This window comes from Vipera ursinii (assembly GCF_947247035.1).
Source record: "Vipera ursinii genome assembly, chromosome: 12".
Lineage (NCBI taxonomy): Eukaryota > Metazoa > Chordata > Lepidosauria > Squamata > Viperidae > Vipera > Vipera ursinii.
Window position 1 is genome coordinate 6,153,250 of NC_139525.1, and position 14,769 is coordinate 6,168,018.

General features: G+C 38.6%; 1 protein-coding gene across 1 annotated transcript in view; it reads left to right on the plus strand.

Moving 5' to 3' along the window:
- PCDH11X (protocadherin 11 X-linked) overlaps positions 1-14,769 on the plus strand; it is a gene marked incomplete at both ends in the record, with an annotated part of 442,916 nt that overhangs the window by 210,053 nt on the left and 218,094 nt on the right. Inside the window, one exon of the mRNA XM_083371795.1 lies at positions 4,232-4,303. Coding sequence (XP_083227921.1) covers positions 4,232-4,303 — 72 coding nt within the window. The remainder of the gene's footprint in view (positions 1-4,231; positions 4,304-14,769) is intronic.

Consider the following 14,769-nt stretch of genomic DNA (forward strand, 5'->3'; position numbering starts at 1 on the left):
ACCAGTGACTGTTTCAAAGTATCCATCAGGACCAAATGCCATTAAAAAGCCATTAAAAGACAGATTTGATTTTAAAACAAGCAAAGGTCAAGCAGATTTTCTTAAGAGGATCATATATAGAGAAGGGCCACCATTAAAAAGAGCCTAAGTAGGTAATATCTTCAAAGATGTCTATAAAACAGGGACAGCTTTATAGAGATACAGAATCCTTCAAATAATCCGAACTTGAATTATTTAGGACCTTGGAAACCAAAGCCTCTGTTTCATATTGAGCCAAGAAATGCATTGGCATAAAGATAACATGATTTAAATTATATAAAAGCTTAGCCTCCATTTGATCTATATGGATGAATTCTGAACAAAGATTTCTAATCCCCAATATCATTAATAATTTTCAAAGAAACATAGCAAGTAGAATCAATTTGGTGATCTATTCTGGATGTTTGCAGAGTCAGGGAGAAGAAAGAGGAGGAGTGTGGGGTCCTTGGTGGTCTCTGAGCTTGATTTTTTCTTGCAGATGTTTCATGACCCAACCAGGTAATATCATCAGTGATAGAAAAGTAGGGATTGCAGAAAGGAGAAGAGAAAAAAAACAACCACATAAGTAAAACTTGGTTTCCCCAAGAGGAACCACAAATATCAACTCTGATGTCACAGAGCAAAGGGTCCCACCTAAGACAAATCCATCTAATCAAATTTGTGGCTGAAGAAAAAAAAAAGGCTTCTATTCACATACTGGTTTCAGCATAGTGTACTACTATCTAGAGTTTCATTTTAGTTGATAAAATGAGAACAAAATGTAACTTTACAGAATATCCTCCGATCTTAGCGTACAGAAGTGGTTTCCCAACTTCCATTGACATTTTGCTGAAAAACTAGTGATTTCTGAATTTGCTAATTAAAAAGGACTGTGAAGGGAATTACATTAGTTCATTTTGTACTACTAAGCACCACATATGCCTAGAAGACACCAAGTATCTTTGTTTCTTCACTTTCTACTGTTTTCAACACTTCTTTCTTTCTTTCTTTCTTTCTTTCTTTCTTTCTTTCTTTCTTTCTTTCTTTCTTTCTTTCTTTCTTTCTTTCTTTCTTTCTTTCCCCCCTCCCTCTTCCTTTTTTCTTCATTATTATTTTTTAATCTTTTCACTTTGTAAAAAAAATCTTATAGACACACAACCCAACAATTTGTTTGTGTCCCAGTTTCTGAGTCACCCAGAATATCAGGGCTGTCCAGAATTCTATTTTTCAAACCTGGCTCAGCTGATGTATTGTGAAGGAGACCATGTTCAAAATCTATTTTTTTTTCTTGCCTTCTCTTGTTTAGCTTATATAAAGCAACTCTGTTTGTGGAACCCACTTACTGGACCCACTTAGCTAAACCATAGTTACTCCAGTCAAGTCAAATCAATGTTTATTACAGTCAAAGACCAGAACAAGTTAAAAGCAATGAAGGCATATCCAGTTAAAAATTCTAGAATAAAATAATAGATAACAAAATAAAATTTATGTTAAAATCATAATCTGTCAGTCCAATCTCTCAGTTTCACATAAACAAAACACAACATGGCCTAAACTATAATATAACACCAATCCTTAAACTGGGAAGGCCTACAGTCATGAAATATGGAAAGGCAACAAACTAGTAATAATGCTAAAAGATTTGCTGCATTAGTCGTGTGAAATATCTATGAATCCCACTGCTGCTGTGCAGAATCCAGCCATCTGATAGTTACTTCCTTACTTGCATGACATATAGAAGCATAAATGATCAATCTGACCTGGTTTGTGTAACATGTGGGCTAAAAATGTGGTTAGCTAATTTGTGATGCAGTGAATCATGTTACCACATCCTCTGCTTTTGTGAAAGTATCTCTTATTTTTCACCACATTTTAACTCAGACTCAAACTAGAGTCTTTTTAGTGTGGTGAATCACATTCAAATCTAGTCTTGCTTTGCCCTAATTGGTCAAATTAGCACTTAAAAGGATACGGAATGCCATTATCTTTCATTATGATTGTAACGACCCCTTTCACTGTGTGAATATGGAAAGGAAACCGCTTCTGTGAATGCTCTTATTATGGAACCTTATTTCCTCCGTGCTCTCCAAGCATTCATGCTCAATCTGTCTGCCAGTTACCCTTGTAGGTTATTTCAAAGTGCTATAGTTTTAAAAAGTTACTTGAGATTTAGTTAAGCATGCGATTATGAGAGCTTGATTTCTGCTAACATCTATGCTTCACTGCCAGGGAAAAAAATTATGAGTCCCAGGATTAGAGCACTGGGAGCTGTAAGCGTGCTGTTGAAGCTATAATGTACCATTCAGATCAAAATCAATCATAGCATCTTCATCTCATTATGGATTTAATTTCCTTCTGTGTATTAAGCTTAAATGTCAGGTGTCTGGGAACATAAACAAAGGAACAGGGGTATCAGGAGCCAGCAGTTCTTGGTGGTGAAAGTGAGAATCTGCAGGTGTGAGAAAGAACCAACCAAAGCAGAAATGACACATCTTTCCTTTGGTTTCTGTTATGAATTGGGCTTGTGGTACCACACCACGTGCGTTGCTGGAGAGCTAACGGCTCCCCAGAAAACCAGACAGGCCGTCTCTGGTCCTGCAATTGGTCAGCCCCAGGCAGAAAGCGCCGGTTCAATCCTATTGGCTGCTTCCGTAGGGCTAGGCTATATATTGTGGCCGGGTGCAGCCCAAGTTCATGTACAGTTCCAGCGAGAATAAAAAATGAGTTTCTCTGTACTCAGCCGTGTGTCTTCATTCCTGCTCAGCAGAGCCCACAACTTAACAGTTTCATTGATTTCCAGTAGATTTTGGTCCGTCTTTGCAGTGAAGAAGTAGTACTTCTATGTGCCTTTAGAAAAGAACTGAAGGGTTGTTGTGGTTTTTCCCCCCTGCAAAGAAGAATCGTCCTTCTGAAAGTCACAGAAACATTTGCTGTTTTCCGAATCTATGATCCTACCATCTAAAGCTCTTTAAAAAGAGCTTGAAGCTACTTTTCCCATGTCGGAGAGGAGAGGGAAGAGCGTGGAGTTTGTCATTCATTAAATGTGCTGTGTCTGGGTCAGGATCTACAATATTCCGACATAAGACTTTAGTGAAGACACTCTGGAGACTCTGGTGGCACCTTGGTCCCCGGGCTCATCAAATCCAGAACATTTATAGGCGGAATTGAACAATCATTATGTACATTAGCAGGGTTATTTTTTTTTGCAAGGTGGCTGGAAAATTAGATCTAATTTCACTGGGGAGAGGAATAGCCTGCCTCAGCAAGAAGAATGGTTTCCAAACAACATCGATTCATTTCGGCGTGGCGCATTTTCGAATCCCGTTCTCATTCCTGTATTTATTTCTAAACAGGGAGCAGCCATGGATTTGGGATTCTGTAAGGTGGAAGGTCAATCAGCTATTAAGTTCTACTTCATTTCCCAAACACTGTTGCTCTTTATTAAAGGCACTTTCTTTTGTTTTATTTTTTCCCCCTCGGGGCATGTAGTAAAACAACCATCATCACAGTCACTGTGATTCTGTATATAGATATCCCTGCGGGAACCATTACCGTATCTTCATCATCCCTGTATTTTTGTTTTTCTTGATGACCGATAAATCCGGAGAGAGTCCTCAAAGTGAAAAAGAGAATTAACTTTCTCCCTCACCCACAATCGTTCTTGCAGCCAGCTCCAGTCTGTTTTGCATGTACATGTGTCTATCCATCTGTGTGTATATCAACATATACTGTACACAGAAATTATGCCTCAAAGCATTTTGTTACATATTTTGTGCTGCTTCTGCTATTTATGTAAGTCCCTGGAGCAATCACCTCTTTCATTTTAAATGAGATAATTTGATTCCTTGGTTTGCGTACTTACAAGTGATGTGCTTGCATTTAGAGAAATCCAAACCGAAATTCAGAAACCCAGAATGAGCAGGTCCTTAATTAGGTTCTAAAGCTGGCCAACATGGGTTTGAATCTTGCAACCGGAAGTTTTTCTGTTCAGTGATGAAAAATAGGGCATGGATAAGCACTAAAGAAACCCTTTCCTGAATTTTTCTACTGCAGTCATTAAAATAATGTTAATTTTCTCTCAGGTTCACAGTCCTATAATTCCTAAGACTGCACAAATGATCTCCGATATGTTTCCCCCCACAACTGCAAAATTTAGACTCTCAAACAACTAACAGCAGATATTTTCCTCTGTTTCTCTCTTTCATCTCTAAAGCACTCAAAAGATGTGGGAAGACCCCAGACTCCATTAAAAGAGACAAGTCTAGAGTCATGGACCCAACCACCGGTAAGCAAGAACACTTAATTTAAGTCTTTGTTGGTTTATGCTTTCCTGAAAAGGGAGAGGAAATTTACATGGTTCCATTTGAAATGTGTGAATGGAATCCACCAATGGCAAAAAGTTTGTGGGAATCATATTTTGAGATATTTAAGTTTTAAGTTCACACCAAGTTTATTCGTTTTGCCTTAGAAGATGATACGATACGTGATGAAAATCTCTCCTGAATGTTGTGTTCAAGAACACTTGTTTAAGGGCATTTCTCCTTAAGTCTTATTCACCACAGATAGGATTAATGAAGAAATCTATTTCTTTTAATGATCATTTTCATATTTCTTTGAGAACACATTAAGCAAACTGTCTTCCATAGCATTTTTCCCCAGTTGCTTTGGGCTACATCATGCCTACTCACTGAATATTCTCATAGGGACTGATGGTTGAATAACTATCTTTCACCTATACTTATGTAACACCTTGGTAAGGCCACACTTGGAATACAGCATCCAGTTTTTGTCACTATGATGTAAAAGAGATGTTGAGACTCTAGAAAGATTACAGAGAAGAGCAACAAAGATGATCAGGGGACTAAAACATATAAGGAACGGTTGCTGGAATTGGGTATGTCTAGTTTAATGAAAAGAAGGATGAAGGGGGACATGACAGTTGTTGTTGTTGTTAGCTGCGAAGTCGTGTCCGACCCATCGCGACCCTATGGACAACATTCCTCTGAAGCCTACTGCTTCAGAGACTCCATCCAGCCACCTCATTCTCTGTCGTCCCCTTCTTCTATTGCCCACAACCTTTCCCAGCATTAGGCTCTTCTCCAGTGAGTCCTTCCTTCTCATTAGGTGGCCAAAGTATTTGAGTTTCAACTTCAGGATCTGGCCTTCTAAAGAGCATGACAGTAGTCTTCCAATGACAGTAGTCTTCCAATACATGACAGTAGTCTTCCAATATCTCAGGGGATGCCACAAAGAAGAGGGAGTCAACCTGTTTTCCACAGCAGGACAAGGAGCAATGGATGGAAACGATATTGCCACAACTCTAATGTGACATGCTGAATTTCAAAAAGTGTCAAAGTAAGCTAAGCCTGGGATTTTCTGACAAGGAGAAAGGAAATGATGGGGTGAAGAAGTAAAGCAAGGCATGATTCTAGAAGGACAGCAATATTGATAAGAATTGTTAAAATCTTTTCAGAATATCCAATGGTAGCCTTGTGGCTGTAATGTTGATTCTTCTTCAGTTCCATCTATTTCAATTCACTCCGTGGTCATGTTAATGAAACTTTATTTTACATGGCTGTACAGCATCCAGAATGACTATTAGAACTGAGCTTTTCATTTCTCCAGTTCGTTTCAAATGTCAACTTTACTCTGCAGCCACAAAGAGTTTGTTACCCTCAATCGGAATAAATTGTGAAGCTCACCGTTGGTGGACCAGTTCTCCAATTTGTGTGGAGGGTGTGTCTTAATGTCATCATCAAGATACATCTGTGGTGTGGGGCCACAGTCAAGCCACACGAGCAGAGGATAGATGACTGTGGTCCACAGTCGGTACAATGATATATTGCACCCAGTGTGGGGCACTAGCTACCGTGTGAGAAACAGAAATGCACAGAATAAGTTAATGTCTGCAGACAGTTATGAACAGTTCATTAACTCTGAGGATGGAATTCTCTTTAAGTCTGCCCAATGACAGTTAAAGGTGAAGGCTTTTCAGAGGAATATTGGAAAATCTTAAGGTCCATCAGCTTTGACTCGCCAAGAAAGAAATTACAGCCGTTCACTTCAAGGGATGAGGAAACTGATGAATGACAGCATTTGATGCACAACATTTAACTTGAAAATTGTATAATGTATTACAAGTGGAAATTTCGGGATTGGCTATAGGGCTTACAATTGTTCTCTGCCTTATAGAAAACTGCTCCATTTTTTTATAGTCATTGTATATAGATGATCTTACCCAAAGAAGTGGGAAAAATGAAACCAGAGTTGGGTTTACTTATAATACCTCTCTTATTGGAATACGATTTGCAGGTTGTTTTTAATCTCCTTCTTAGAGATTCTGGGAGGTATAAAGCACAGGTTTGCAACCCTCGGCTCCGGAGCCGCATGCGGCTCTTTCAGCCATCTCCTGCGGCTCCTAGTCCTCTGCCATGGGCAGTCAAAAAAAAAAGTGGGACTAAAAAAGTTCAACCAATCAATTCAAATATGCAGGGTAGGTGCATATCTCGCCTTGGCTCCACTCTTCAGTCAAACCCTGTTCTGCGCATGCTTGCATGTATGCGCATGCGCACATATTTTTTTGTGGCTCCCAGTTTTTCATTTTGTGAGGGAACCGGTTCCAAGTTTCAGGTTGCTGACCCCTGGTCTAAAGTATTTGAAGGGCCTCAGGTTGGATAGGGTGAACCTACACTGATCCTGGATAATTTATTTTTGTCTTCCCATTCTTCGTCTCATTTGGAATACATTTGGCTTAAATTGTGTAGGTTAGAGTTACTATCCTACTTAATACCTGCAAGAAGTTACCTCTCCAACAGACAGATTTCATTTGTCCATATAGCTAGTTCCTAAAGAAAAAATGGCAATGGATAATTCCAACAGACTCATGTGCTGAGCGCACATATCATGCTAAGCCACCATGTGTAGGTTGTTTATTTGTTACCATGCTGTTATGAATCAGGATTTATGACTCAGTTTTATGTGCAAGAATTAGTCATGACAGCTTGTATAGGAAAACATGGCTAAAATGAATTAGGCTAATACGTTGTCCCAAAACTAAGGGGGGAAAAATGATTGAGGATTGTTTAAAACAGTGTTTTTAAGGTTCTCCTTTTTTTCTTAAAATAATGTAATTCAGAACAAGTGGGATTGAAATTAAAGAGGTATACTTAAAATAGAGGTGATTCTTTAAAGCCAGTCAAATTTCTTCATTCTCTCTGCTGTAATCAGATGAAGTGGAAGCTTCAGCGTTTACTGTCTTTGATGTCTTTCAGGTTAGTTGTAAAGGAATTTTAGTATAATACATAAAGGCAGTATTGTTTGAAACTGAGAAAAAAAAGCTCCATATGATCTTGCTTTTCTTTTTTATGACTCATCAAAATTGCAAAGTATTCACAAATTAAAGCTTTTTCTTTGTTCAAGAAGATCACCCAGTCTCTCATCCATATCATTGTTTACTGTGTTTATGCTGTCTTGTGAGAAAGCACATCTTAGCTTTTTCTTGGGGATCACATTCAATCAAACAAATCTTTACAAATTACAACATTTAACAGAAAAACAAAATTTAACAGACAAACACACATCTCTTGCAGTCATAAAATTGTAGAAACTAGTCAATTGTAGAAACAAGCCACTTAATCTAAGCTTCCTCTTCGGTTCAAGCCATAGCTAATTGTTCCAAACAATCCATTATATGGATCTATAGTTTAAATTTAATTTCATAACTTTTTTTAGAAGCAATTAAAATTTCTACTTTGGATAAATCCTCAACTGAATGCAAACTGCAAACTGCCTTCCTTCCTTCCTTCCTTCCTTCCTTCCTTCCTTCCTTCCTTCCTTCCTTCCTTCCTTCCTCCCTCCCTCCCTCCCTTCTTTCCTCCCTCCCTCCCTCCCTCCCTCCCTCCCTCCCTTCTGCCCAAATGAAGAAAAAAGCAACTAAATCATGTGGTGTTAAGATCCCCAAGAAGTATGACACCTATAAAATACTTTAAATAATACAATAGTTAAGTACTGAAATACTGTTTTAATATGCCATTATTTTAATACCCTACTAAAATTTTAAAATTTGATATAGTAAAATATTTAAGGTGCAAACTGATTGACTATCAAGGCACTTTATTGAAATATTTATTAAGATTTCAAGTCACTGCCACTAATTGACTTCCATGAGTTCAGGAATTTAAACCAGCATAAAAAATAGCTTATTTAACTAACTGAATGTGATACTTGTTAAAGGGATGGCTCCATCTGACATACTGTTAGAAAGAATTTTGCTGTTTGTAAGATAAGAGTGAAAACACCAGGATACTTTGGGAAAAAAATAATTATTTGTATCGGCTGTTTAATAGTACGGAGTAGGTATGAAGTGACTAGCTGCCAAGCCTGAAGACATTGTGCTTGGATCTTCCTGGTTGCTCATAGCTGCCTTTTCAGGATATTATTCACCTGATCATAGGTCACGTCATTCCACAAGCTTTATGGGCTGTTTTTGGCTGTACCCCAACTTTCTAAGGCAATGGAAGAACACTGCCAATATCACCATTTCTAAACCTTGTGATTGGAAATTCAGCTTTATTTAGACATTATATATACTCATCCAGACCATCAAATTAAATTTGGGCAGACCTGCCTCCAGGTGCAGTGCTGCATTGAGTTTACAGCATGCCACTTGGACTGCTTATGCAGGGAGTAAAGTAGAGAATCTGCAGCATCTTTACGACTCTGCCAGCCTTGCAAGGTAGTCTGAACAGGAAGCACCCCCAGGTGAACTAATCCTACTTTATTGTAAGGTTACATTAGCAAAATCTTGCAAGAATGAATATGTTGCTCCCTTCCTCTCTTTCTAGTCTTTGGAAATCTTGTCAGGATCCTTCCGATGCTGTTCCCCCATCTATGGACTAAGTTGCCTCTTATCAGAACATTGTTTAGGCTGCAGATTTTCCTTCTGTCTCCCAAGGTTGTTTACACATACCTTACAGAATCTTCTTCCTTATCTTACCAAACCGAGATGTAGATTATTTGAATGAATGCTGCTTTGGTTGCATATGTGTCCTTGATATTTGATCTGTATTAATTTCTGCTATTGCTGTTCATTGTGCCTAACAAGGCACATGTTTATATTGATCGACAGTCTTACATATTTTGAATACATAAATTCAGATGACGAAACATCAAACTGTATCTATCCATGTGCAGTTTTACATTTTTTCCCTCCTGTATCTGTATTTATTAATAACAGCTGTAAATATGAAAAACGGTCATAGGTCAGTGCCATTGTAACTTTGAATGGTCATTAAATGAATTCTTGTAAGTCAAGGACTGCCTGTACAATTACTTGCATTCTGTAGGTGATTAGAAGTTGGCTGATTGAATGACAGCTGTTAGGAGTCAATGTTGACAGCTCTGTTGAAATTAATTATAATTGATTTTGCAAATGACTGTGGGTACATTGAATTGATTATATCAAAGAGTTAAGTCTGTATCTTGTCATCGTTCCATTGCTGACTTTTCAGAACATGCTAGGGACTTAAGCTGAACAAATAGACTTTGGTTTTGCTGGGGTCAGGATATATTGAATAAGCATGGATAGCAGAATGGGTCAAGCAAATTTCCCTGTCTGGGCTTTTTTTTGTTTTTTTGAGTATTTGAAATGAGTCACAAAATCTGGTGTGTTATCCATACTTATATGTGGGGAAATGTAAGAATTATATTGAATGTTTGAGAAAATAGACACATTTACTGGCAACCTGAAACATCAGGTATAGTTTTACCAAGAGTGATTACTCCCTTTGGTCATTTTAGCTTTTTCTGTCTCAGTCATAATTTGTGTTTTTCCCCAGTCCCTGTTTTTTTTTTACAAATGTCAGTGTTATAAGGAGGCCAATGAGCCGGTAAGTTGGAAATTGAATCCCCTTTCAGAAAAAGCTAGACTACAACATGTTTACTCTTTTATTATTATTAGTTCTTTCTGTAGCTTCCTGCCTCCTCTAAGGACGCTATATTGCTACAGTGGCCAGAACATTACTTTGCATGAAAATCTACTCTGGCTGGGAATATTTCAAGTGCCTTGTCAAAAACAATGTGTTATAAATAAAATCTTATGGAGAACTAACACCCCTAGAAATCCATTCTAGAAGCTGGTGAAATTCTTCTTATCTTATGATTCCCGTAGTAGGGTGTGCATGGGGGCAAGACCCTAGAAAGGTGGATTTATTTTGTTTTCATCATCCCATTCACATACTACTGTTACATGCAGGAAATCAGGAGTCCAGGGCCTTTAAATGAATGTATACGTTTATCGCAAGTTTAAGCTCTCTACAAAAATCTGAACTACTAACAGCCAAAGCAAATTGGCGGTAGATAAAAGTCAATGGAATTCAAGGTGGGCTGGACTTAGATATCTTGTGGGTATGAAAGGACTTGAGATTGATGACGTGTTTGACCCCTCCATTGTGCTCAGCCTGGTCATATTCTACAATTGCGAGTAAAATTGTGTGTGTTCTCCTGCAGATTATTGTTATTGTTATTGTTTTTAATTGTTTTATTTTTTTTAAAAAAAACTGATTTCTGTTGTTTTTGATTATTTTGTTGTACTGTTTTCTGTTTTTTTTAACTTTGTACACCACTCAGGAGTCGTGTGTAGAAGATGGGCAGCTATACAGATTTGCCAAACTCATTCATTCATTCATGGGAGAGCACCCACTCCTTCCCACAAGGATGTATGTAATAATAAAAAGGAAGATTTCATTTGGAGTGTTTTTCCTCTCCTTCCCATCATTCAGTTCATCTCTGCTTTCTTCGGTGTGTTCATACCAACAATTGACCAATAAAATCTGGAACTTCTATATTTTCATTCCCGTGTGCATGGCATATAAAAACGTTAAACAATATGGCATTATTTCACATATGTTTCCCATGTCCACTATTAAATATGTGGCTGGCTAGTCAGCTCTTGGCAAAGATGTTTGCGCTTTCCTGTTGAAGGAGGCCGATAAACCATTTCTCTTTTACAGAGGTCAGTTAGCACGACATATCCCGAGTTTCTCTATGGTTATATCAGCTTAGGGAGCAATCTCTTTTAAATTCAATTTTCTGCAATTGTGTCCTAGACGCCGAGATCAACAAATGGCCATTCAGAGGCAGAACACGCCAATTTTAGCACTGGACACTACGTTCCATAAATGGTCCAACTGGAAGGACATTCCTTGAAGTCTAAAATAGTGGCCATAATGAGAAACTATAATAAACTGATGAATATTTTTTGTGAAGGAACCTCGCTTTTTTTGTTTTTGAATTGGAAACCCAGCCAAGTCTCCTTACCATTGCTTCTGACACCATAGGTGGCTACTGGATAATTATTAGTGATAATAATACCAATAACAATAGTAATAGGGGCCTTGGATGCAATCCCAAAACAGCTGGAACATTTAAATACCATCAGTCAATTGCAAAAGCCGACTTTGCTTGGAGCAGCTTACGTCATGCAACTGTTCTTCCAATACCTTCAAACATCAACAACTGCTGATCCCAGCACCATGGGAAGGATTCAATGGGTGGACCAAAATGCCAAATCCAGTCTAAACATCTAGATAACTGTGCAGCCAACTACAATAACACATTTGCAACCAGTTTAGAAATGCGTAATCCTTGCTGATTGTGTTCAGTGATATCCCTAATATCTCACGAACTCATTGCCTATACAGCAGGTTTGATGATCTCATTAGTCCTTTTCCTACTGACCACACAGGACACATGTTAGAATTGTATTTCCAAAGTGCAACTAGTTTTATCCATGAGTTTTGTAATGGAAGGGGTTAAATCTTCACTTCTTCTTCAGCATTTACTTGATTATGTGGTTGAATTCTGAAGTCCCCATGACAGGAGAGAGAATACAGAATTAGTTCAATCCTGTACATAATTGGGTCTGTTGTGGACAAGTTTGGTGTTTTGACAACTCAGAAACTTCTCCTTTATCCACATCAGGGTATTGACAGACAGTATTGTACATCTCTACTATTCCATTTATTTCAAGGAACTCTAAATAAAGCATCCCAAAGATGCTTTTTCCTGAGGAAACTGGACTTTCTTCTTCAGGTCTCCAGCTTCTTGGATGAGAAGCAAACGTCTTCCAAGAAAAACAAGAAAGACCAGTTGCCTCTGGAAAAAGCATCTGGATGACTGAGAATCTCCATAGACATCTAAATAAAACAGCAGATAACTTATGGTATCTCTTTTTTTTCCCATACCATCTTTTCCCCTCACCCGTCCTTTTAACTTTAACCAAAGAATAATTTAACCTCTTTTGTCTTCCAGCAAGTAGAAGTATCTTATTCTAGAACACAAGTGCTGGGTTTTGCTTAAACAGGAACAGTTTTCAAAGGCGGTTCTGGTGGCTAGATGCTGCTGCCAAGACAGGAATATATGAATCAAGCTTGACTTAAAATCTTGTTCTTCTTAAGAACTTGTCTTCAGTTAGTACAAAAAGCTGCCCTTCCCACTTTGCTTTTTGCAGACTTGTGGCCTAAGAGAAATGGTGAAAAGGGTTGCCTTTCATGAATGAAGGCAAATATATGTTGCAGAATCCAATCAGAGCCAGTTGACGGGACCAGAGTTTTAGTCTTCCAAGTTTTCAGATCCGTGCTGGAGACCATCCTCAGGGAATTTCTTTCTCACCAAGAAATGAATAGAATAGAATAGAATAGAATAGAATAGAATAGAATAGAATAGAGTAGAGTAGAGTAGAGTAGAGTAGAGTAGAGTAGAGTAGAGTAGAGTAGAGTAGAGTAGAGTAGAGTAGAATAGAAATATATATAACTGTGGTAGCGAACCTATGGCACGCATGCCATAGGTGGCACATAGAGCCCTCTCTGTGGGCATGTGCACCGTCACCCCAGTCATAGGCCTTCAGCTGGGTTTTAAAAAACCTTTTCACTTTAGGCGTCCACCACCGTGTGCAAAAAACAAAAAAAGTTTCAATCAATTTCAACTTTTCGTGGGGAATTTTTTTCGCAAAGTTGGAATTGATTGATTGAACTTTTTAGTCCCACCCAGTCTGCCGTTACCACCACAGCCACGCCCACCCAATGGGCCACACCCACTTGGCACCCAATGATAAATAAGTGGGTTTTGGATTGCAGTTTGGGCACTCGGTCTCTAAAAGGTTCGCCATGACTGATATATAATATAACCCACCCTAACTTACTAACATTCCAGTGAGAGAAGTTCCTCGAGGACAGGATCCAGCACAAGTCTGAAAGCTCAGAAGACTAAATCTCTGGTCCCGGTGATTGGATCCTGCAGGATTGTATTTGCTTCTCCATTGTATCTATTTTAAATATTGGCACAATCTTCAGGTTCGTATTGTAATTAATTTCACATCCACTTTGCCAGTTCCAATCAAGGTAGCAAAGTTACCAGCTAATCACTAGCTGATCTGAATGGCCCTCACAACACAGCTGAAGATGTGACAAATAGTTGCATGACCCAATTGTGATATAGGGAAAATGTGGAGTGCAAAGAAAGAGCCCCTTTAGTAATAGGAGGTAGGACATCGCTTGGCTCATTGCTAAGACAGGACTTGGCCCAGACACACAAATGTGGAGCTTAATTTTGCTACATTATGGCAGAACTAATTGAGTGAAATGACTGGTAATGGTGATAGGCATGTTGGATTTGCCCCAAGCACCATCTGCCAAGGTTTCCACTATGGTTACTGGAGACAGAATTTCAAGGCATTTATTGCAGAACAGTCTGTCCTCCTCAACATTTGCAATGCCTTTTGATATATTTCTATGAATAGGGATTAGTCTCATTTCCAAGAAAATTTAATGTATGCCAAAAGTGCATAGACCAAAGTAGAGAACATTGGATCTGTGATGCTAATTTATGGTGCCTCCATCCTTCCTTTTCCAGCTAGTTGAGCATATGCTAGTAGACAGAGCCTAGGAGTATATATACCTCAAACAGAATTGGTTGCTCCATTTGGAAACCGTGTTTAATAGATGCAATAATATATGAGTACTCCTGTCAGCCACTGCATATCCACCTATCATCCCTTTGAGCTAAAGCCAATTTCCAAGTGACAGTGAAGGTCAAAACACTCATTCATAAAATATTTTCAAGAAAACCTTTCTTACTATTTTTTCCCTTGTACTCTGATTAAACTTTCATTTGCGATTGCGATCCCAGCTGGTATACATTTCTGAATGTTTTATAGATTAGACTCAAATGCTAAATTCAGAAGACTGGGATTTTTATTATTATTATTATTACCCATTGCCCTTACTTAAGTGATTGATTGTAATGTAATAAGATGCAGAAGAAAACACTTAGCAAGGGAGGTTTTGCAAAGTTGTTGGGCAAGGGTTTATCTTTGGGGGCCTTGGTTACAGTAGGTTGGTTTACTGTTCTAACATTCTACAAGGCAGGGGATTTTTAATTGCACTTACCCTAGTGGTGTGTTCATTATTAAGGTGATGCAAAGACTTGCACTTGGGTCAGAAGTGAAATGATTAGACAGTGACATCACAGTTGCCATTGAGGGGCTCCTTTCATGTCCTCCTGGCAGCAGCTGGAGTGAAGGATGGGAACTCAACCCCTCCTCACAGCCGTATTCAGGTCTCAAACACTGGCTAGCTAACTTCCATACCAGTATCCTAACCACAGGAGCCACCGTTCTCCCTTATGCAGAAACCTGAGATATATTTTGCGGCTTTCAATAAACACGTCTGCCATTTTTTCCCCTTATCACATCTC